Below are 25,011 nucleotides of genomic sequence, written 5' to 3'. Positions count from 1 at the left end.
CCAGTTAACAAGAATATCGCTTTATAGGGGGTGCCTGGGTTAGGGTTAAGCCTCTGCCTTCGGCTCAGGTCATGATCTCAGGTTCCTGGGATCGAGCCCTGCATCGGGCTCTCTGCTCAGCGGGGAGCCTGCTTCCCCCCATCCGCTGCCTCTGCCTGCCTTTCTGCCTACTTGTGATCTCTCTGTCAAATAAAATCTTAAAAGAAAAAAAGAATACGTTTTATAAACCCTGGCTTCTGGTCTTTGAAATGTGACTTTTTTTTTAAGCAGGTAGCCTGCCGGGCATCCAAAATGTTATTATCTACCATTCAACATCTGCCATTTTGCCATGTGCTGTTTACTTGACAAATGGATAAGACATAGCCCATTTAGAATACGAATATCCCATAAGGCCTTTTATGCTGAAGGTTTTAATAAACCGTTTCTGATCCTTACATCTTCTCAGTGATATTTGTAGAAAACCCCAGTTTACAAGAAGGTAAATAGAGCTGGAGCGTGTTTCAGCAGCTCGACGAATGTTGCAGTTGGGCCCAGCAAGTCCAGGATGGTTTTTCATCTCGCTAGGGCCTCCTCCCACTGGCTTCCCATCATGCAGTAGCATAGCTCAAGCTTCCCAGAGGGAACTTATGAGCGCCTGAGCCCTGGTGTGCAAACGCTCACCACACCTGTGGTTGTGTAATTCTTGCTAGAATCCTATTGGCCAAAGTACCTGACATGGCCAAACTCAGAGTCCTGGTGAGAGGGGACGACGGGGTATGGATGCCGTGAGGAGCGCCTCCCGTGGGCCACCCGCGGAACAGTCCACCTAGCACACTAATGCAGGCTTGTTTTAGTCCACAAGATGGAAGTCGCTTCAACCACAACCACTATTCTGGTCAACCTCACAGAGAACTGGACCACTGCCTGGGATACTAAGAGTTGTAGAGGCCTCGTGAGCACAGTACAGGAGGAGCGGGTTCTCGTTCTCACCTGTCGGGTGTTCCACGATGCTGCAGTCACTGGGCAACAGTCTGTTCCTGTTTCTACCAATTTTCTTGCTCCACTGGCTTCCTTCTGCTCTTGACACCTCGTCTTCTCTGCTGACTCATGGCTCCCCAGGCCGCCTTGCTTCTGTGGTCTTCAGCCTTTGTTCCCACTCCAAAGTATTGACTTCCTCTTCCTCTCTGCCTCATATCTACCCTCTCCCTGAGAAACGAGTCTGTCACCACTCTGTCGGTCACTCCTTGGGCCTTTAAACAGCCTCGTCATCTCAACAGGCTCAAACATGGCTGCTCCCTTGGTCACACACCCACCCCTGACTCTTCTCGCCTCGGTCAGGGGTCAATGCAGAAGGGCATGGTGATCAGAGCAAGCATTCGGAGAGGAATGGTGCCCCCTCCATTCATAGTTCACTGTGATTGGATTTGGACGTGGGAGCAGAAGCACAGTGTGAGAAGCGCGGGTCCCTTTGTCACTTACTGCTTCCGTCCTTCCGTCCGCAGTCAGCCCTGTCACCCCTGGGGTTAAGCATGCCGGCTGTCGTCACATAACCAGCTGCACAAGTGTGGGACAGGTGCATCTTGGTCAGGGTCGCTGGTAGTCTCAGCCCTATGGACTTTGCCTTAAGCATGCTTTATCCTTTGTCTTAGATCTTTCAATTAGATCATTGTCTACTAATTCTTTTCTGGTCATTGGCTGTGCTAAACAGAGGAAGTGTGAAAAAGCGAGTATCCAAATAATTTTGTGTGATGCAGAAAGCTAGGTCACGTTAAAAGGCGTTGGTATTTTTGATGTTTTAACTTCAGTAACTTATAAAGGTTTATAAAAGGCTTTTCTAAATTCAAGAGATCCTTAAAATATTGTTTTATATATGTCTACACTTCTTATGCATGTACTATCTCTAGAAGGATGTGCAAAACTTGGTAGTAAAACTCCTCTCGGAGAGAAATGGAATTGCTAAGGTTGCTTATGTTGAATTTATGGTCTTTTGTACCTTACGAATGTTGTATGGGCATATAGTGGGCATATAGTGCCTAGATTTAATTTAAAATTAACTTTTCTAAAGCGTGTCTAGTCTGTATGGTCCTAGTTAGCAGCTCCTTTGGAAGGCCAGGGCCGGCATGTGGCACAGTTCCAGCTGACGGTAGTCATGTGGGATGTCACCCGAAGAGGCCCCTGAAGTCCTGCTCCGAGCGACACCGTGAAGATCTTCTGTGGATATTCAGAATCCATTAGTGATGTGTTTTTTTTTTTTTTTTCAACATCAGTGGTAAACCTGGTGATTCTATTTGTTTATTAGCTATTGTGCCAAATAAGAACCTATGAGAGGGAGAGAAATGCTAGGGGCTTTTCAGGGTGTGGCAATGTGAGAGGGCTGGATGCTCTAGAACTTTCCAGAATGGGAACTCTGGGTCTGGCACTTCACACACCGGTGGGTGCCCTTAAGCAAGTGACTTTACCATTCTGCATCTCGTAAATTGGGAATTGTAATAGGATTTACCTTTTGGGGTTGGTAAGATGAGATAAGTAAATGCATGGAGCCAACTCAGTGCCATTCCTGGTACCTGGACGGTGCTCAGTGAATAATAGCCATTGTGATGGGATTTCCCCCCTTTCTCATCTACTAAATGGGCACAGTCCCTGCTTTCCTGTCTTCTGAGGTTTTTATAAATATCAAAGAAGATGACCAGTTAAAGTGCTCTGAGGAATCAAGATTTGAACTATGACCAAGATGTGTTCTATCATTGATTGTTTGAACAAAAACACTTGATAACTGTCCACCTTTCCTTACATACTCTTCTAGGTTACCAGATTCCTTGTTGAAACTCTCTGGGACATCCCTTGGGCTAGCGCCAAATTAGAAACATGTTCCTTGGAGTTCCATAAAGTTTAGCTTGTTATTTGAAGAGACAAAATCCCAGACCACTTTTTCTGAAGTGTTTTCATGGTCCTGTAGCTGTGTAGATTTAAGTGTGACTTTGCAATTAAGCAAATTCATTGCCCATTTCTCATTGACCTTCCTTCCGTAGTCTCAGACTCAAAATCTGAGTTGAGAAGTGCAAGCATGGGCTAGAATGGACGTCATTCCAATGGCAAATATTTAACAAAATATAAAGTAACCATCCCCAAGTTGACAGCTGATAAAACGTCTTTCATAGCCAAAATAATGTCACACTCAGTTAGTGAGGCCGGACACTGATGGGTCACCAGAGCAATAATAAGTGTGCCCAAGGGCATCCAGTCACATAAGCATATTTGTTTATTGGCTTAGAGAATAGATCGTGTTACAGTCGGCATCGAACCACCCATGTTGGGATGCGGAAAAGCACAAACAGACCAGAATGAAATTGTGAGTGGTACATGGCCTTTCAGTTCTGAAAAAGAGCTGATATATTTTCTTAATTAAAATAATTTCACCTTTTACTTGAGAGGAAAAAACAAAGATTTTGTCTTCTTTTGAATGACAAAACTTCATAAGTGAATAACAGGAGAGCTATGTTTTTTGGGCTTAATATGAAACCTTTGTCAAAACTTCACATTTTTCTTTTTAAATGTATGGCAAATAATGCAGGGAAACATTTGCTCTGTGATTAATATGAGTTTTAAGCCAAAAGAAGTAAGGGAACCTTGACTTGTACTTCTTGTCTAATGAAGAAAAGTTTACCGAAGAAGAGAGATGTCCCTTTCCCTTCTGTTTCGGAGGTTCTGTAGGTAATTTGCAAAGAATTGCTTTGAGTGGAGTTAAATGAAGGGAAATATTAAAAGGCCTTTCTGTTTATCAATACTCTGGGGTCATTTTAGCGATATACGTGGTTTTAAGTGTCAGCATGAATTATATTCTGAACTTGGACCTGACATTTGTCTCGTTTGATCATGCTCTAAAATATCTGTGAAGGGGCATCTGGGTGGCACAGTTAGGCCTCTAACCCTTGGTTTCAGCTCAGGTCGTGATCTCAGGGTCATGGGATCTAGCCTTGGGTTAGGCTCCCTCTCGTGGGGAGTCTTCTTGAGATTCCCTCTCTCCCTCTCCCTCGGCGCCTCCCGTTCATGCTCATGTTCTCTCTTTCTCTCTGAAATAGATAGGTAAAATATTAAAAAAATAAAAATATAAAAATAATGAAGTGTCCATGCAAGTTGTTTTTGTAAATTTCAAGCTGTGTATGGCACTAACATACTCTTCCGCCCTGACTGAGGCTGCTATTTCAAATTGGGGTTTCATTCATTTAATGGAATTGCATAAACACTTTGGTTTTAACTCATGATTCTCAGGTAGGAGAGAATGACCAGCATTTTGCAAGGCAAACCACCAGACAGATGGGCTCCTAGCTGGGCAGGGCGTTGACATCAATACTGAGAGCTTAGGAGCGGTGGTTTTTTTCTTTGTGATATACGCACAGCACATCACTCTTACAGAAAGAGAGCTCAATTTTCTGTAGCTGTATTTGATTTTCACTTTGACTGAGTGCTGGGGACCTAATGCTGTCCTTAGGCACTGAGTTTTTCACCTCTGATGGCATACGTAGGAGGAGTGGGTGATTTTCCACGGGCAGGAGTCAGAGGCTGGGCAGGACTGTCTCTCTGTCCTCCCCAAACAGAACCCACACTGGAGACAGATTTGTGGCTATTGGTGCAGTTAGCTCACGACTTCTGAAGAAAGACTACATCTAGTTCATGACCTCCTCTCGTTGTGAGGATTTACTCTTGTCTCCTTAAGTAAGTACCTTCTCAATTTTTTTTTAAATTTCAATTTCTTTCTTTAGGCGACACTGCGATTTAATGGCAATATCTTAGTCCCTGTAGACTGAAAAGGTAAAGCAGGTGGAAGGATGCTTGCTTTTTAATGAAAGTGTCTAACAGTTTTCTCTGTTGGGAGGATGACTGGTTAAGACATGCAGGCAAAGTAAATCATCAGTTAAGGACTTGGAAATTGTGGGTAGCTGCTTAAGATCTCACAGGCATTGCAATTTTTCTGTATGTCTTTTAGAAAGTATTTTAGTTCTCCTGCACCCCTTCAGAGAGCTAGGCACGTACATGGGATGCACTTGACTAGGCTGACAGAAATCAGGCAGGTGAGCCATTCGTTTTCTCTGTGTTTCAGTCTGGAGTTCTGTCTCCATATGCTTAGTATGTAGCATCAACCTGTTTTAGTGCCATTTATTTGCATTTTCTGCGAAGCTCATGTGTAAATTCAGAATTCACATTTCAACAGAAAAATCACGAGAGACCTAAATAAATCTGGTTAAATGATAGAGATATGGTTTGCACACGTGGTTAAATGATAGAGATATGGTTTGCACATATAGAAAGACTGCCTGGTGTATATTTTGGTTAGAAATAGTTAGATGAGGGATGCCAGGGTGGCTCAGTGGGTGAAGCGTCTGCCTTCAGCTCATTCCATGGTCTCGAGGTCCTGGGATGGAGTCCTGCATCAGGGCTTCCTGCTCAGCAGGGAGCCTGCTTCTCCCTCTGCCTGCTGCTCCCCCCTACTTGTGTTCTCTCTCTGACAAATAAACAAACAAAATCTTTTGTTTTTTAAGAGATAGTTAGATGAGCTTCTGTATCAGCCTCTCGAAATTGTAATGGACATGATTGCTTTATATATATTGTAATATGGAAACACAAATTTCTTGGATCTTAAGCAAAACCACAGAATATGGATGTTTCATTCAGAAAACAATATTTATGTACGTGTAATGTCTATGTTTAGCCTAGTGTTAGTCCTTTTTCTTGTATTTGTTTACCAAGAAGTGTCCCAACTGTAGTTGTCATCAGGTTCAAATCAGAACCTCAATTGCTAGCAAAACACCTTGTTAGCATTGTCTCACTTTCCTTTTAAACATGTAAGCTCTCTTCCACACACAGACATGATATGATAGCTAATTTGACCATATAGACAAGGGTTTGGTTTTCAAATCCAGTAGTAAAATATAAACACAACTTTAGGTAGACTGTACTCAGACAGCCTATCTGAATAGAGCCTTGTCTTCAATAATCTCAAATCTCCATTTCTTTTCGCATTCCCCCTTTCTTCTTTTTTTTCTCCTATAAATATTTACATACAGCCTACAGTGTGCCAGGCACTACGATGGCCTCTGGGGAAAAAAATAAACATTGAACAGTAAAGACCACTGTCCCTGCCCTTAGGAGGCTTTCAACTTAGTGGGAAAGATGGATATTATCAAACTACTCAATTGTACAAATAATAAAAATCACACAAATCATTCAGTAATTAAGCTGTAGGAGGCACCCTCTGTCCTCTCGAGAGAGCCACCGGTCACCCCCACATGTCTTCATAAATGAGAAGTCATGATTAGACGCTTCCTTCCAGGGAGGAGGTGGCCATGGGACAGAGGTCTACAGTTGGTTTGTGCTGATCCTCTTCTGTGTGGGGCAAACTACATTAGTGTTACGAGAGGGATACATAAATTGGAGAGACATCACCTCGCCTGAAGGAGTAGGGGAGAGACTATGCATACCCCAAAAAAGAAAAAAAATCTATTTATCTCTGTATCTATCTATCTATATAAATCATGATTAAAACTAGGAATTTAGGAACTCTTAAGGGGAGGGTGAAAGGACTTCTAGTTTGATTGGTCGGCTAGTGTTTCCCTTTAAACTGATCTATAAAGAAATAAATTAGACTTTGATAAGGAAATACGGTGGAGAGGACATTCCAGGTAAAAGGAACCGAGGAGACAAAAGCATGCAGGTGGGAGAACTCAGGGCATTTTGAAGGCCTGACCCAAGAGAGAGAAGCAGAAACAGACCAGCAAACCGAAAAATAGCTTAATGCAAATAGGAGGGGATAAGGTTGAAGGATAAATTGAGGCCAGATCACTGAAGTTTTTCTATTATCTGTTTAAAGATATACTGAATTTTATTTGATAGAGCCCACTGTTTCGGAGGGTGACTGGTAAGAAAAGCCCAGAGCTGGGCGCCCCAGCACGTCTGCTCTCCTGGTCTAAGTAAGAGATAGGAGAGGCCTTCATTGTTGGTGGTTCCGCTGGTAAATCAGTGTTTGGGGTTTGAAGCAAATGTGCAACAGTGCCTTGGACTTTCCCAAAGACAGTCTCTAGTATGGAGAAGCCATTAGGCTTTCTCTAAACTCACACTTTCTAATCCATTTTTTTTTAAGATTTTATTTATTTATTTGAGAGAGAGAGAGATCACAAGTAGGCAGAGAGACAGGCAGAGAGAGAGAGGAAGGGAAGCAGGCTCCCCACTGAGCAGAGAGCCAGATGTGAGACTCGATCCCAGGACCCTGGGATCATGACCTGAGCCGAAGGCAGAGGCTTTAACCCACTGAGCCACCCAGGCGCCCCTCTAATCCATTTATATGCCAAGTTTTTCCTGTTGGGAATGACATGGTAGCCTCTGGCATAGATACCGATATTTAAAATGGGAAAACCGTAAGGATGGCAGTATGGACAGATTTTGCTTGACATCCCTACAAATACTTCTGACCTGATTTTAGCTGATTTATGAATAAATGATTATTCCAGTCCTGAGACTTAAATATTTAAAAAGTTAGCTCCGTTTTAGAGTTCATGTATAATAGAGAACTGATTTTCCGGGCAGCGGACTTCCTCTCATTTCCTTCTTTTTAATACGCTATAATTCTTACTCTCTCCTTTTTCAGTTCCCTGCATGAAAACTATTTAAACGTTGCACGCAGATCTTTTGCGAAAGAAGAAAAGGAAATTCAGTTTGTGGGTCTCCGCAGGAGCTCAGCTAATGCAGCTTGAAATAATGCCGAGGAAGAAGCGCTTACCTGCAGGCAGGGCACCCCTGCTTCTCCTCCTGTGCCAGCTGGTGAGGGCGCTGGACGTTCCTCTTGATTGTAAGTATTAACGTTGTAGAGCTGTTGCGCCCGGGAGTCAAAGCCGCCCCAGCGGTTCCCCTCCCTGTGAGCTGCGTGAATGGAGAAGGTGTCTGTGTGATGCGGGAAAACTCATCACAATTAATTTGGCTTTTACCTACAGCACCTGCTGTTTCCAAAGAGTCTCGCCACAGAAATGGCCATTGAACCGGTCAGACCATTGTCCCCTCCCTGTCATTATCTTTCTTCCTATTCAGGTGCCTTTTGTGTACCACAGGGTGGGGGGCAGTGGAGAAGGAGCAAACAGTGGGCTCCCCTGATCCTCCCAACGGGTGACTCTGGATAGAAGGGGTCCTGCAAGAAAACTGTATGAATCACTTTGACAGTCATGGAGACTTCCCACTCGTCCCCTCCCCACTACTCTACACCACCCCCCCAACTCTACACCACCCCCCCACCCCATCCCCCTCACGTGCTCAGAATGCTCTGGAAAGATTGGGGGATGGTTTCTCAACCAACCCCACTCCCCTCCGTAGCTCCAGACTGCCCATAATTCATCTCTCTTGATTCCAACAGGGCAAAATTCACTTGACACATGTGTCTGGATCTAGGACATGTATCTTAGTAAAGCCTAGAGAAAGATCTTTGGTTTAAAAAAACACTATTTAAAATGGAACGAGCAACCGCTACTGTATCAGGGCCCACCCCTCTTACTAACAGGAATGATAATGCTGCACTCCGTCTGCCCTGGGTGGCCTGGTGGTGAGAAAGAAAGAGAATGCTGGGTTCCGACGGGTCGCTTCTCTTGCAGTGGAAAGCAGAATTTCAGATTTGGACAATGACTGTAATCCAGATTCATCCTTTATTCTTGGATCTGCCTGACCTCTTTAAATCCATTAGCTTCCTGAATAGAACATCTGTTTGGCAAGCTTTCCAAGGTGCAAGGAAGATAGCACTTTCCTGGGGCTATTCAATTGTTGGGGATGTCATTTTTTGCCAAAGAAGGTTGCAAGTCCCAGTGGGAAGACATTAAGAAAAGATGTGGTTACCCCACTCTCGGTTGACTTCCTTTGCTGTGCATCTACAGTCTAAAGGACCATAAAATGCAACATTTTACTTCCTTTCAAAAAATATTCATTGCCCTTAATTTCAATTAGAAAAAAAATGTATGCAACCAGCCCATTGGAGTTGGAATGCCCAAGTAAGCATCTGCCCCAGCAGATTACAGAAGAGAGACGAAAGCACTTGAGAGAAATGGGCTTTTGTTCTCTCTTGTGTTAAATATATTCTCCCTTAATCTGACGGCTCAATCTAACAATCAGGGGGAAGCAGTCACCTACGGCTAACTCAATTATTGCTGCTAATGGAGAAGAGGCATAACCATGATGAAAAGAAAGTCACGGACAACCCAGGCGCTCCTGCATTAACCTTTACAAGTAATAATGACAGGCAGCAGGGCACAATCATTTGAATTGCATGCTAATGTCATTTCTTCCCCGCCCCTATTCCTTAAACACCCCGTCCATCTGAGCTGCTCCTTGGTGCCCCTACCAGCAACCCCTGGGTGAGGAGGAATTCTGAAGCAGAAGTAGGCTAACGGCTGAAAAGTTCAATTACTGACTTGCAGATGAACCACAGAAATGTAAAAACCTAAAACCAGTGTTGCATTTGGCTCTGATGGAGCCCCGGCACTGTAGTGATGTCCCATTGTTAGGTATCATTACCGGGGGCCTAGTGATGTCTGGGATAATAGGATCAGACATGACACGGTATGTGACAACTCAGATTAATTGTAGATTTCAGCTATTTTTCAAATTGAACATAATTACTTGTCCAGCACATGTATGGAATGGAAATAGCCATTCCTAGTCCTGGAAGAATTCCCCCCCCCCCTGAAAGCCTTCCTTTTGTTCTTCCATATGTTTATGCAGGATGGCTGATGCAGAAGTAAACAAAACCATTAGTGGGAACGTCTTTCTTTTACAACCTCATGACTTCCACATTCACTGTCCTGGTTTTTTAGGTCAGACCAAATAGACAAAGATGCCCCTTTGATCTCCAGCGTTCTCACGTTCTCAGTACTAACATCTGGTTTTCTTTAATCCCGTTTGCCCACTCACCTGCTGATATTGATGGGGAAAAAGCAAAACTTCTTGAAGACTGTAAGTGTCTTTCCATAATTACTCGGCAGTGTGAGCACTTGACCGTGTCTTTGTTTTTGAATTAATACTGTGAATGGAACGCACAGCTTTAGGGGTTGTGCCTAACGTCTTTTTGAGCATGTGCATTTCCTCTGGCTAAACATTGCATTTAAATACCAAGAAGCAAGTTTAATAGATGCCTTGCATGAATTCCGAAGACTCCGGTGTTACTCTTTCTTTTACCGCTATGCCGCTTGACTAACTTCCAAGCTTTATTCGCATCTGATGTAACTCAATGAGAAAATTCACAAAACTTAAAGAAAATGGCTGTCTGGGTCTAAATGCCATAAAATGCTCGCTGACCTCGAGGTGTATCTTCCGCTATCTTTCCGAAGGCGAGCGCGAGCCGACGTCTCACCCACGTCAGCCACGCTGTACCTCACCATACTTCTTCTGGACCGTGTAGGCTCACGTCCCAGCAATGCAACAGCCCCGTGAATCTGAATATTGTTTTGCAGTGTGCAACAGACAATTAAACGTTCCCCACGTAACTCGTTTCTAAGCAAAAACTTCTGCAGTTGGACAGCTCCTAGAATCTACCTCGATTCTTCGGGCATTTGAAAAAATCCTGTGAGATTGGATTAACCAGGAAAATCACATAAAATCAGCTTTCTTTCTATAAAGTGTTTGTTAGTTGTCAGGTGACCTAAGCACTGTTCAAAGAGGTCCTTACAGACCTTAGACTCCTGACAGTTGGGGGAGGGGGCCACCTAACCAGCTGCGGCAGACGTGTGAACAGAAGTGCTGGGTTTGAAGCCACCAGACTCGCACCTCTGTCACTCGCAAAAAAATACAAGGAATTGGATTGAGGCCCTCCTCACAGTCCCTGCCCCCATCTGCCACCTAGGTGTCTACTGTTAGGATATGAAATTCCAGCCTTCATTCCATCATCCCAAACTCTATGCTCCCAGAGCGTAAAAAAACCACTCAAAGATGAAGCTGGTCCAAATAAAAATGATTATGACAAGAATTTGTGCAGAGCTCACACTGAACCATTACGGTTGTGGCATGTACTAAGAATTTTACCCAGATTCTTTTACTTCCTCCTTCCAGTGACCCTAGGAGGTAGATACCAATTTTAAGCCCCATTTTCCCTCTAAGGAAAGTGAGGCTTACAGAAGGTAAGAAGCTTGCTGGGAGTCTCACAACTGGTAAGAAGGAATCAGTGAGTTTTTTACCCCCCCAGCCCAAGGTGCTACCTGGCACGGGGAACTGAGATGGGGTTGACTCTCGCTAAAGGGAAGGGAAATTGGTACTGGTGAGTATCCAGCAGTTATTAGGTTCATAATAAATGATGACAGGAACAAGCTCTGCTTTTGATCTGGGCTTTATCTGTTATTCGGATAGCCAGAGCCCACATTTCAATGTCCATTGTAGGGCACAGCAAGAAGACTGGAGACCAGACAAGAGAAGAGAACCATGCTGGCTGCTTCATAGGACACCAGACATGGAAATGATAAATTTAACCCTGGCAACTGCTAATCACAGTAAAGAAAGACAAGAGCAGAGAAGGCAATTAGTAGTAAGCTTTGGCAAATGCTTGGTTGGCCGGTGAAGGAGGTTTCACGAAGCACAGAGCCTGGGTAGAAAGAGAAAAGCCAGAATATGAAAAGCTTAAACGATCTAGATAAGTCTTTGTGGAGGCAAGGGGGAGGGCTGTCCTGTAAGATGTTTAGCAGCATCTCTGGCCTCTGCCCAGCAGATGCCACTACCACCTCTGGCCCCAGTGGTGACAACGAGCGTTGTCTCAAGAAATGGCCTGATGTCCTCTGAGGGGACCTTAGGTCGAGAACCCCTCATCTGTGTGAACGGCTCTCTCTGGAGTTGTACAAGGCAGTGGCTTCTACTGGGAGAGTTTGGCTCTCTGCTTGTGTCTTCTTCCTCAGGCCATTTAACTGCCCTGGGCAACAACAGAAGTGGAAGTGGATGGTTTCTCCAGTTCCTGTTCTAACATTCTGTGATTCTGGTTTCACAAGAAGGACATGGTGATCTTTGAGTGGCTTGAACACTGGATGTCCATAAACCAGCTTCCTTCGGACTAAATTGTTCTGGGTCAGAGCGATTTCCCCATAGGATATGAAAATAAATGATCAGATAGCACTTTGAAGAGCAAAACAGAAATGTCTTCTGTAACCAAGCACTTCCCAGTGCCACTGATCTTCTAAATGAGACTGTTTTATCTTTGTTTCTTGTAGCCACCTACTTCCTGGCTCTAATAAGACTGCCAAGTCTCTAATTTACCCATATTTTTAACGCTAACTTCTCAAATTGATTTGTTCCCAACATATATTACATTAACACACTAATGAACTATAAGTCAGTTAGTCTTTCTTAAGAAGTGCCCGTTTACCTCATAACTGAAATGTTATTGAAAAGCATCACTGGAACCCAAAAAATTCACAAGAATTTCTCATTGTTACATCAGAAGAGACATGGTCTTCATATTAAACTTGTGTTGGTAATTATCTTCCCGAACTTGTAGTGCTCTGCGAATCCCTATAAACTTACCAAAAGGAAGTTGTGCCTTGACTTCAAAGTTTTAGGAGACTTTTAGTTAAAAATCTAGTAACGTATGTGCTGCCACCGTAGAGATTGCTAAAAACATTTGGAGCATCGTTAGTCTAGGGCAAGCGATTTTGACATGGAAAGAGTGATTTTTATTATGATCTTAAATGACTTCTTTACATTGTTCTTCTTTCTACAATTAAGTGGTACAGCCTCCAACCATTACTCAGCAGTCTCCAAAAGATTACATTATTGACCCTCGAGAGAATATCGTAATCCAGTGTGAGGCCAAAGGGAAACCTCCTCCAAGGTGGGTGTGCATTCTGCTCTGTTATGGAACCGAACATAAACATCGGGGTTAATACTAAGTCAATTTCAAGTCCTGCCTGTCTCTGAAGTATCATGTCTCAGTTCTTTCGTTTTGTCTTTCTGATGAATGGGAGTCAGATTGTTCCTCTTGGACACCCAGATAATTGCATTTCTGTACTCACACACCCCCTTCCGCAAAACGCTCCAAAATTATAGGGAGATGTGGAAGAAAGCCTTCTAAGGGCCCTACTGCCCTTCTGGCGTGGGCGAACCTATTTTCTCTGGGCCTCAGTTTCTTCTTCTGTAAAATGAAGAAGCTGAATTTGATCGATGGCTTCCAAGATCCGTCCTTGCCCAGTAGAAGTCTATAAAATAGTCGAGAGTGGGTTTTCAGCCTTGGCAGGGCTCAGTACTCAGAGTCTCCGTACGGATCTTGGCATGAGCCCTGCACAGCGTTTCAGGGGTGGGAGAGACATGGAAGGTTATCCGGTCCAACCAGCAGGTGTTACAGATGGGAAACTGACGCCTACAGTGCTCCTCCAGTAGTCCAGTCCCGAAGCTGACCATCAGATGCTCTGCCACCTGTGGTTATGTACGGGGAGTTTGGAGAGTTGGGTTATTATTATTAAAACGTAATGTGGATTTTGGGGGTACCTGGGTGGCTCAATCATTAAGCGGCTGCCTTCAGCTCATGTCATGAGGGTGCTGAGATGGAGCCCCATGTCGGGCTCCCTGTTCGGCGGGAAGCCTGCTTCTCCCTCTCCCCCGCTTGTGTTTCCTCTCTTTTTGTGTCTCTCCCTGTCAAATAAATACAGTCTTTAAAAAAATAAAAAATGTATGTTCTGCCATATTGTTAGCAACCTCTAGCACGCAAGCCTGAAGATGTTGTCATTTCATGGAGTCCCCGTACGGGCTCACACTGACACGCCACTTGCCTCCACTCTCTACAGGGCAGTATTATTATTTGGGGCCAGATAGTTTTTTTGTTATGGGAATGGGGATATTTACCAGCATCCCTGTCCTCTACCCCCTCTCCATCCATAGCTCCCACTTCGCACCCCCTCCCACCCTGAGATGATGGGACCACGACTGCCCTAAGGGTAAGCAGTGGGAAGGGAAATCCCAGTGGGCCTGCAAAACACAGTGAGGTCCGGAGCTTCGTGGTTCCGTGTGAGCGTGGCCACAGTTGATTTATGACTAGTTATAAAGTATTTAATTACACTTGCGCCACGACTTCTGTACAAGGCAATCTTTTCTATAAATAAAAGGAAAAAGAATTGCAGCTGACCATTTGAAATACTTCCTGAGGAATTTACAAAGTCCTTCTGCCCTAGAATTGAAATTTCTCAGAATGTGTATTAGAGAGAATTATCACTTTTAATAGCCAACATTTAAAACCCCACTGAGCTCATTCTCACCGCCTCACCCCAACTTTGCATTTTGGTAACTTGAAACCAGTCTGATCCATTTCAGATGCACACATGTACCTGGGAAGGCCTTTCTGGTCACATTTCAGCCCAAGGCAAAATTTTATTGACAGGTTATCAACTCTGTGAACAGTGCAGTTTACAATAAAAATGCTAATAAAGCTCTAAGAGAACGTGCCTCAGAGACCTACTTTCTGTGTTTTCTTTGAAAAATGACAGCCAATTTGTGTGCCTGATTTCCTTGAGACAGATTCTGGCTCATTCTAAATGAAGATATGTGCCTTAAAATGTACGGCCGGCCCTTTATTCTAAGTCCCGATTCAATGAAACATTTTTGTCAGTCTAGAGCCTGATGTTCTTTCACTGCGTATTAAAATATAATCCTTGGGGCGTCTGGGTGGTTCAGTGGGTTAAGCCTCAGTCTTCAGCTCAGGTCATGATCTCAGGGTCCTGGGATCGAGCCCCGCATTGGGCTCTCTACTCAGCAGGGAGCCTGCTTCCCCCTCTCTCTGCCTTCTCTCTCTCTGTTAAATAAATAAATAAATAAATAAATAAATAAATAAATAAAATCTTTAAAATGTAATCCTTACTTCTAAAAACCTACAAAGCGGCTAGGAATTTGTGAAAGAGGATGTAACGCTGTCTTTCTGGACTGTTAACAAGCTTAATCCTTTATGTGTTGGGCAGCTTCTCCTGGACCCGCAATGGGACGCATTTTGACATAGAGAAGGACCCTCTTGTCACCATGAAGCCAGGCTCAGGAACCCTCACGATCAACATCATGAGTGAAGGGAAGGCGGAGACCTACGAAGGGGTCTATCAGTGCACAGCCCGGAATGAGCGCGGAGCAGCAATTTCTAATAATATCGTTGTCCGACCATCCAGTAAGTGGGACTCGTCCACCAAACTGGACCCAATTTTTAAGATTGGCTCTAAGACTCAATGTCTGTGAGCTGATCTCGATAGTATTACAAGAAGTCAATGCCATTGCCTCCAGTGCTGTCGTTGTGCCTAAAAATTCTTGCTCCTTTCCACTGTACCCTGAGTGCTGTGCCAACCCTGTCTGTCTTTTATGCAAGTCCAGAATAAAACACTGGGAGTAAGAAAAGCACATCTTCCCCGAATTGATTAAATGATTAATTTCTCATGTATCTCATGTATGAGCGAACTTCCGACAGCCCGACGGAAATAAATTCAGTATGAAATGGATAGTGGGTAATTAACATTTTTGTTTCCCTGGAAATACAGGGACCTCACTACCTGCAGTCATTGGCTTTTTTTGCAGAAGTCACTACCCCCGTTCTCTCAACAGCTTATATTTAAAGAGCTTGTATTTAAAGAACAGTAGCCATTTGCAGTTCTGGTCCTTTCAAAAACTCATTCTTACCTGTGTTCATTCTTGGGAAAAAATTACAAATTACAAAAAAGTTATTGAAAAAGGTACTCATGACTCTTTCCACTTGATCAAGTAACCACCGATCTTTCCACCTTCTCTAGGCAGATAGGCACGTATGTGTGCCAGCCGAGCTCATTCTGAAGTACTATTTTATAACCTTTTCTGACTTATCTACATATCATCTATATTCTCATATCAATCTTCTGCATAAGTATATGCTTCTTAATATATAATAGTGTATACACTCTAAAGTGTGGGTGTACAATTATTTGTTTAAACAAACTTTTTGACACCTAGTGCTTTTCATTCTTTCATGAAGAACACGCTTGTAGTGAAATTACCTATCTTCTTAACAATGTATTTAATAATCCAGATTTTTTTTAAAAAGACATGGAATTGCTGAGACAGCATTTATACTATTAATGGCAGTGAATGAAAATCATCACTTTTTTTACCTTTAACCTTGGATTTTAAAATTATTTTCTTGTTATCTTAATGTACATGAACCCAGAGTTACTCTTCACCCCCAAAGTTTATCTTGTCTTCCTTTCTGTGCTCTTTTTATTGTCCAATGCAGAAATAACTTAGAAGTTATTACTTTATATCATAGGGTCACCGTTGTGGACCAAAGAAAAACTTGAGCCAATAACACTTCGAAATGGCCAGTCTCTAATCCTTCCTTGCAGACCCCCGCTTGGACTACCACCACCTATAATATTCTGGATGGATAATTGTAAGTTTAAAAAATATGAACTTTCTGTCTTCAGGATACTTATGATTACTTCAAGATTCTTATGATTATAAGATCCTATGTTACCTCCCATGATTCATAAAATATTTGAAAGATGTTTTAGAGATGCTCAAAAGAAAGAAATGCTCACTGAAATAAGTAATGTGTCATGAAATAAGCAACATGATTTTCTTGAGCACCTACTGTATACCAGGCACCTAAAGAAACCAGATTTCCTGCTTCCACCGAGCTCATATTCTATGCAGTGAGCCTCCTCAATTCTGATAACCAGCAGTTCATTTCCTATACCCGTGTCTGTCCTCTTCTGTTTGTTTGTTTTAGATTTAGAGGTCGTTAAACCTGTGGTTTCCATTTGCATTTCCTAGCGATGTCCAGCATCTTGTCATCGTTCCACATTTTAGAGGAGGAAACCGAGGCACAGAGAATGAAGTCATCCATTAGGTCATCTCACATCTGTCTACCCCAGCCCTGTCCTTAAGGGAACTGTGTGGTACTGCCTTTCCTCCCCTCCAGAACCTCCTGTGCTAATAGGTTAGCATGCTCCCTTAGAGGTGACATGGGGTTCTGCTTGGGGACCAAGAAATGAGGGTTGTGGAGGTGAGAAGCCTGTAGAACAGCCATGAGGAAAAGCCCGGAAGGAGTTGGAAGGCAGAGGTCAGGCTCTGTTCAGCAAAGCAGGCATGGTAGTGCAGAGGTGCTCCTAGAGCTGGGGCTGGGGGAAAGCACTGGGGGCGGGGGGGAGGTCAAAGCCTGTGGTGTGGAGACCAGGAGCCCCCCAGAGGGACTTAGGGAGAGACCAGCAAAGCAGATGAGAAGGAGCCATCCCTAAGGGAGGAAGAGAGCAGAGACAGAGCCGTGTCGTTGCGGTAAGGTGAAGCCAAGTGTCCAGAAGACAGACCTTTTGATCAGCTGTTTCAAAAGATCAGATAACTTCTGATCTGACCGAAAACCACTATTCAGTTTGACAACATCGGGATCACTGTTGACCTTGACAAGAGTCTTTTAGGTGGAATGGTGGGGATGAATGGAAAATATTTGTAGGGAGCACAGTCTATTCTCAGTGACATGATTTCCCCTGAATTCATAGACTGTTCACATTTCTAAAGAGAAAATTTAGCTGGAATATTTCATTTCCATTTGTGACTCTTATATGGAAAAATATTCGGAGAAAATATCACAAAGAAATGAAAAATAAATATATAAATGAATCAATGAGCAGACATATTTTCCCTTGAATGCATAACAAGCTTTCGAACAGATTTTGAAAGAATACATAATGAGTCAGATGTAAATGAGAGGTGTATCCAAATGTCACTGCCCAAACGAGGCTATGTTCGGTCCCTGGTTCTTACTCAGAAACGATGACCTTTTCACTTAGTAAATAGACGAATACATGTGAAGTTTCAGAATCATCTGAGTATGTGACTTTGTTTTCCATGCTGCACTTCCGGGCTATGTCATGAACCTACATTTTAGGCTGTTGGCAAAGCATCTGGACCTTTCAAATGAAATTGCATCTGGAATATGGAAAAAATTTCAGATTTGTATAGCCTTCTTCTCGCAAGGTGACATTATCAAGTTCTTCCCTGCCTGTGTACATTTTTTTCCCAAATGTAAGGCCAAGAACTCAGGGGGCGAAGTGTTACCACCTCCTTAAAGTCTCATTTCCTTTAACTCGACTTACCAACACCAATCAATAATAAAATACAACACGGGAATCAGAAGAGAATCAGTGAATGCTTATCTTTAACTCTTTGTATTCATTAAATAAATGTACATTATTTTCCTGAGTTTATGTATATATATATACATAAACAAAAAACAAAAGAACCCACTATATATATATATATATATATATATATATATATATTATATATATAAACAAACAAAAGAACCCACTATATATATATATATATTCTTTTGTTTGTTTGTTTTGGGTTTTTTTTGAGAGACAGAGAGAGAGAGGGTAGGAGCAGGGGCGAGGAGGAGGAGCAAATGGAGAGGGAGAGAGAATCCCAAGCAGGTTCCAAACCCAGCATGGAGCCCAAAGTGGGGCTCAGACTCACGACTCTGAGATCAAGAGTTGAGCTGAAATCAAGAGCCGGACGCTTAACTGACTGAGCCACCCGGGCACCCTTCCTGAGTTATTCTTAAAACAACACTTTCCCTAGGCATTCCTGGCTTATAATCATGAATTTACAACCACCAACCACACCCCCATCTTGGCCAAGAACTCAGCTCACGGGGTAACCTGCATTCTTTCAGGCTTTGCCTCCACATTTCCCTGCCCCCCAAGAAGCTGCAGCCTTTCGACCCTAATTAGCATTTTGTGTGATGTTAGATGGAGCACCTTTTGCAGGAGGAGCGCCCTGCTTGACAGACTGGAGAATCCTCCAGAAGACAGAATACCTAGCCCCAAGGCTGCTGGAAAGTGCAGGTTTCCTGGTTCTCTCGCTTCAGAGGCACCGAATGCTCAGTTAGGGCTCCAGGAACTGAGTCAGAAGCTTCAAACAATGCGTGTTAACTCTCCAGGTGCAAATTCCTGCACAGGTCCGTGGCCTCGCCTCCCCAAGTCCTCCGTCCACTTAGAAAGTCTTCCTTCAGCGCCCGAGGCTCGGCAGTCCTTAACTGGACCCGAGGGGAAGTAAACTGTGAGGCATGAACATGAACGTGGAAAGTCAGAGTGCTGACTTTCATTTCATTTAATCACGGAGCCCCTGGCAAGGGCCCCGCGAGGGTTCAAGGCTACAACAGACTGTCTCTATCATCCTGCAACCTAAATTCCCAGTGCAAGGAGACAGGCAATAAAGCACACCCAGGACAAGTAAAAATACCTCATATGGTAGAAGGAAAGAAAAGACTTGTGGAGGGGCGGGGGGCTGGAGGCTCGGCTGGGGGGCCTCTGAGGGGCTCATCTGCAACATTCCAACGTCATCACACGCTGTTGTGAATGCTGCGCCCCCTCCCCCTGCCCTGTGCTCCCGGATTCCTCAGTGAGGTCAGGGACGCAGGCAGGGAGGGAGTTTGGGATGCCGGGCGCCTCGCGCGGGGCGAGCTCAGGCTTAGATGCTCTCACAGTATCTGGCGTCTGACCGAGCACGTGGAGGCAAGCCAACTTCACATCCTTACAAGCTTTTTAAATGCATTTTCTAAGATACGTGTGTACATGTGTTTTAACAGTTAATATTAAATATTAGGAAAAGTCCTGCAACCTCATTTGTAAAACTTTTTTTTTTTTTTTTTTTTTGGTCTACACTTGCTTCATACAATACTTGACTGCATGATTCTAGTCTCCTCTTTGCCCCCACTCCAGAGAAATTGGGCTCTGGCAGGCACATTTGGACTTTTCCTGTGTTCTGCTGTTGTTTCTGCAATGACTTGCTTTTACTCAAAGAGCTTTATAGGGGAAAAAAAATTCCAGGAAAGTTCACCAAACTATGAGTAGTTATTGGGAGAGCTTTGGGATAGAATCATCTGGATATCTCTCTGCCTTTCTCCAGCCTTTCAGAGACTTCCACAAAGTGAGAGGGTTTCTCAGGGTCTGAACGGAGACCTTTACTTCTCCAATGTACTCCCAGAGGACACGCGCGAGGACTATATCTGCTACGCCAGATTTAATCACACTCAAACCATACAGCAGAAGCAACCTATTTCCGTGAAAGTGATTTCAGGTAAGAGCTTGGCCTCCTGACTCTCTCTTTCAATGATGTTTCCAAGTGTGCCTAAAATATATTAACTAGTAAACACCACTGACGTTGAACTATACGGGTTCATTGATCAGGAAAGTGCCCGTGACTAGCTACTGACGTGTTGCCAAATAAAAGCACATGTAACCCAGATACTGTATTGTATGTTCTTTGCTGATATCACCGTTGCTATTTCTACAATAACTTTCGGAGTCTCCTTGGTCCCTGGAGCATCTGCGTGTGCGTTCTGCCCCAGCGTGCCTGGACTTAGCAGTCAGTCCCACAGCTTCAGTTCCGTGTCCCTGTATTACTGGCTGGGGTGGCTGAGGGACGTTATCAATCAGTGAGTCATGAACGATGTAAAAACCTGTGTTTCCTTGGTAGGGATGGCACCTGGTCAGCATGGCTGTATACATTTACTTTTGTTGCCCGAGACTTTTTTGTAGTACCTGCTCCCCTGCTTTTTGCATTCTTCATCATATTCTGTTTATTTCAGTGGATGAACTGAATGACACCATAGCTGCTAATTTGAATGACTCTGAGTTTTATAGTGGTGAGTTCTGGTGACTGCAACTGGTACTCCTCTCTCTCATCGTAGAATCAGTTCACTAACTCCACCTCCATAGCTATTAAACCCAGTTTCTCCATGAGAGTCCTGGTTCCGTGTTTAATACCGCTAGAACAAATGTGTGTTTTCTACGAAACTTAGCTACACGCTTACGTCATGTCACTAAAACATGCTGCACGTTGTATGTATAATAATAAAAATTATTATCACTGTTTTCATGTGAAGCACCATTTTCCATGATCTGGGGGTGGGGAGCTTTCATGTAAGTTTAGAATTATATTTTTCATTTTTTTGTCTTGTTCACAAACTTTTCTCATTAACCAAAAAAGGGGGCATTAGCCTGCTAGAATACTAACTCGTCAGTCTTAGTAATCGTTAGCAACTAACATCAAGTGGATTTTGATAGTAAATCATCACATTTCCCATCTGTTCTCACATGACATTATCAGTGTCATATAATTAGCAATAGCATTTCTTGTAGTTTTGATCAAAACCAAATCACTCTCTTCAGTGGAAATAACCTTTTTAAATATAGAGCATTTAACTTCAGTCTTATAAAAAAAAAAAAAAAAAAAAAGAATTCGATTTCCTTAAGGGAAATGTGACTGTCAGGTCTAGAGTCTGTTAGTGAAAATTGTGGTTTCTAGTATGGGGGTTCTCTTAATGATCTCTAAGGCAGAATATTTGCGGTATTACTTTTTTCCCTTGACATATAAAGTAAAAAAGACATTAAGATGCCATCAATGATCAAAGTAGGCAAACCACAACTTCTGCCTTGTTATTTTATTTTAATATATCCTGAAAATGATGGGTCTCAAAACCATTGCCAAAGTCATTTCAGGGAGGTAAGGTTTCCTCCACAATTTCTAAAGTCTTAAGAAAATCCTCATTTCTCTCAAGTAAACCTTCCCTGGTATCCAGGTTTTTTTTCTTCTTCTTCTAAGGAATGAGAACAATTCATATATTACCTTTTCACTCACTTTTGGTGAGCATCAACAAGATAATGCATTTAAGGGTTGAAAACTGTAAAGGGCAGTAGAACCTTAAGATGGTATATTCCTACTTCACAGTTTTCTGAGAGGCCATTAGAAGATAAGGCCACATTTAAATGAGGTTTCCATGAAACCGAAGATGGCCTCTGTGGGCTCCCTGAGATCTCCGACTTGAGGCCTCTTTATTTTTTCATTGAGGAAACCAAGTTCCTTCATTTCTTTACCATTCATTATTCTTAATGTATGGCACACAATTTGCCAGACTTGCTAGTTTTGTTTTCCATAAACCTTGCAGTTTGGGGGTCTCGATACTTAGACATCCATTACAGATTTATGTTCATGATTAGTCAGTGAAATGGGCTATGATGTTGTCCCTAGTGTAAACCAAACTACCCCCTTCCATAGTCACAGCTTCCAGAAAAATCTAACATCTTCCGCAATATAGTTAATTTTCTCTTTGACCCAAGCACTAATTGTAAGGGATGGATAGTTTGATAATGTGACTTTCCTCTCTATGTCTACATTTTGAAAATTTGCCAATGCACCAAAAATTCATAAAAACCTAACCCATATTAAGGGAATGTACAAGAGTGAAATAGTCCTTCATGTTAATGGTTACGTAACCAACATCGTTTCTGTTCCCAGCTCAGTGAGCAATGTTTATTAGGCAGAGAGTGTGGATGTGCAGTTTAATTTCAGTGTTTAGTAGTTTTGAAAAGGATTAGACTTTTAGGCAGTGAACCGTGTTTTGAGAAATACATATGCATAACTTTTAATCCATATGATTTTATTGTTTGCAGCAAAATCAAATAGAGAGAGGCCACCAACCTTTTTAACTCCAGAAGGCAATGCCAGTCACAAGGAAGAATTAAGAGGGAATGTCCTTTCACTGGAATGCATTGCAGAGGGACTGTGAGTTCCCACTTCCTGTCTTTTTTAAAAAATATTTTATTTAATTATTAATTAATTAATTAATTAATTTGAGATGCAGGGAGCAGCAGAAGAGAGCATGAGCCTATGGGCAGGGGAGGGGAGGGGTAGGTGGGGGAGGGGAGAGGGAGAAGCAGACTCCTTGCTGAGCAGGGAGGCCAACCTGGGGACTTGATCCCAATCCCAGGACCCCCAGGACCCCGTGCCTGAAGGCAGACCCAGGCACCCCTGCGCTTTCTGTCTTAGTGTGCATTTCTTTTTGTTTGTTTTGTTTGTTTGTCTTTGCAGGTTCTGTAGCATTTCTTACAAAAACCTAGTGGGTCCATAGAAAGGCATTGATGTCACAGCAACAGTCATTGTCTTATACTAATTCCAACAAGCATTAAGAAAAATTTGATAATTGTTTTCAAAAATAAGCCATGTGTATCTCATATTATTGAAATATTCTCTTAATATAATAGCTTTCTTTTTGAAATAAGTATCAGGAATCCCCTTGTGGTTGCTATGGTTACAATTAGGGTGTCTTATTTCACTACTGTTACGTCCTCAAAACTTAGCGGGTTAAAAACAATAGCTATTTATTGTTAATCATTCGCCCCAGGTCGCAGGGCAGTTGCTGTAACAGGCTAGAGCGGGACGTTTTAGAGTGAGCCTGCTCATGCCTCTGCTGGGAAGCTCCACTCTGGGTTCATGGTTCTGGGGGTCTTCTCGACAGCTCTTGGCCTTGAGTGACTCCTGTCCCTCTAGCCGTCTAGCCCCAGCTTATTCTCCGAACAACAAAAGTACATACATCGCCTCCTAGGCCTCTTACGGTCTAGCCTCAGAACGAACACCCTGTCCCTTCCACTCCTTCCTTTAGGCAGGTCACAAGCCTGGCTTCTTTGCAGATGACTCATCTGTGCATAGCTCAGATACAAGGACAACTGTTATGTTAGGTGCCCGTCAGAAGCAAGTTTCTACATCGTCCCCTCTTAGCCCTGGCACCGAGCAAGTACTGTTGATGTGGGCACATTTGCTGGAAACATTGCATGGAATCTCAGAAACATTGTTATGATCCCATGTTCTGAGCTGCACTGTCCTTGACCTGGCAATGCAACAGTTTCGAGTTCCTTCCCAGAATTGACTTCTAGGAATGGCTTTACTGCAGGAGACACGTGGAGGCCTCTGCTGGTCCCGTCAGGAAATCACAGCACACACTACTCCGTTCAAGTAACTGAAACTAGCAAAGTTCCCCTTTAAAGATATATTAAGTATATATCTTTCCCATTAGAATTAAAAGCAAAGCCCCAACCCCTTGCAATTTTCATACATCATGGTGTTAGAAAGTGGTTTAATCTACTAACCTCCAACCTTTGGGGAGCAGAGTTACCCATTCTCACAATTTTATGATTCCCCTTCCCCTGAAGGGTCTCTTATGTAAAAATTAAAATATGGTTGGTATTTGGAAATTGCATTAAACTTCCAAAAGAGTTTTTAAAACCACAGGATGGTGTAAAAATAAAATTGAGGAGTCTATCATTTACAGACCTGTAGCTGTAAGACTCACAGAATCGTAATATTTCTAATTCTTAATAACTACTCAATGGAGAAGTAAGCAGGCTTCCAGAACAATCCATGGCTTAGTTTGACCTCATGCTTCTATCCCCATGATCCACTCACCTTCAGATCATGTGAGGTGCAGACTATCTGACTAAAAGGAAACACCGGAATATGGTATCAGATACCACATTGGTCTCATATCTTCCATTTTTGAAAATGATTTTACATTTTCTACCTCTTTTTATATTCCCAACAGGTTTCATTTTAGAAGGTATTTCATCAAAGAAATATGTTCAATTATTTCTATTCAGCTACACAAACCAGAAGCAATTCTATAATCAACCAATTAACCCCGTTTGAATTTCTAAGGACAAATATTGTGATCTTCCTGAGGTTCTTAGGCCATTTTTTTTTTTTTTTTTTTTGTCTTTGTCTTCCCAACATACAACTCAATGCTTGGTCCAGAATTCAGTGCTTAGTAAATATTTGTGTCCAGTGAAGTTTTATTTTACTCTCATGAATATCTTCTAACGTCACTAGATCAAAATTCTTCCATTTGTTAGGGAAATGTGTGCAAAAGTTCATGGGCACAAATTCGTATATCAGGATTTTCTCTGCATTTTTAATTCTAGCTGATTTAAAAGATAAACTCAATATCATTAATTTCATAGTAAGCCTTTTGATTGACATATTCGTTTATGTAAAATTTTCTAAGTGTGCCTCACTGATCAGAACTTTGAAGACAATAATGAGGTCCCTTTAGCAAAGTCACCTAGGCTAGCCTGCTCATTGTGTCAGGGAAGTCCAAGGTCACGGTGTGCCATGTATTAACATGGCACTGCCTTTGTGATGGTGCTGGCTGACAGACTTCAATACAGGGATCTGAGCATTATTTATAAAAGTGTGAGG

The 25,011-nt window shown here is 42.8% G+C and overlaps 1 protein-coding gene across 22 annotated transcripts in view; it reads left to right on the top strand.

The window, feature by feature from the left end:
- The window catches only part of NRCAM (neuronal cell adhesion molecule), a 267,938-nt gene that overhangs the window by 188,523 nt on the left and 54,404 nt on the right, over positions 1-25,011 (top strand). For 8 of the 22 annotated variants that reach the window (XM_082691992.1, XM_082691987.1, XM_082692000.1 and 5 more), the window contains 8 exons: positions 7,619-7,819; positions 9,943-9,960; positions 12,709-12,814; positions 14,928-15,124; positions 16,247-16,369; positions 19,888-20,058; positions 20,570-20,626; positions 22,434-22,545. In XM_082691992.1, coding sequence (XP_082548118.1) covers positions 7,714-7,819; positions 9,943-9,960; positions 12,709-12,814; positions 14,928-15,124; positions 16,247-16,369; positions 19,888-20,058; positions 20,570-20,626; positions 22,434-22,545 — 890 coding nt within the window. In that variant the 5' untranslated portion in view covers positions 7,619-7,713. Of the gene's footprint in view, positions 1-4,672; positions 4,693-7,618; positions 7,820-9,942; positions 9,961-12,708; positions 12,815-14,927; positions 15,125-16,246; positions 16,370-19,887; positions 20,059-20,569; positions 20,627-22,433; positions 22,546-25,011 lie in introns of those variants that run through there. The other 14 variants (XM_082691982.1, XM_082691983.1, XM_082691998.1 and 11 more) reach the window with 4 other exon arrangements.

This window comes from Mustela nivalis (assembly GCF_964662115.1).
Source record: "Mustela nivalis genome assembly, chromosome: 12".
Lineage (NCBI taxonomy): Eukaryota > Metazoa > Chordata > Mammalia > Carnivora > Mustelidae > Mustela > Mustela nivalis.
This window is presented reverse-complemented; position numbering and strand designations above follow the sequence as displayed.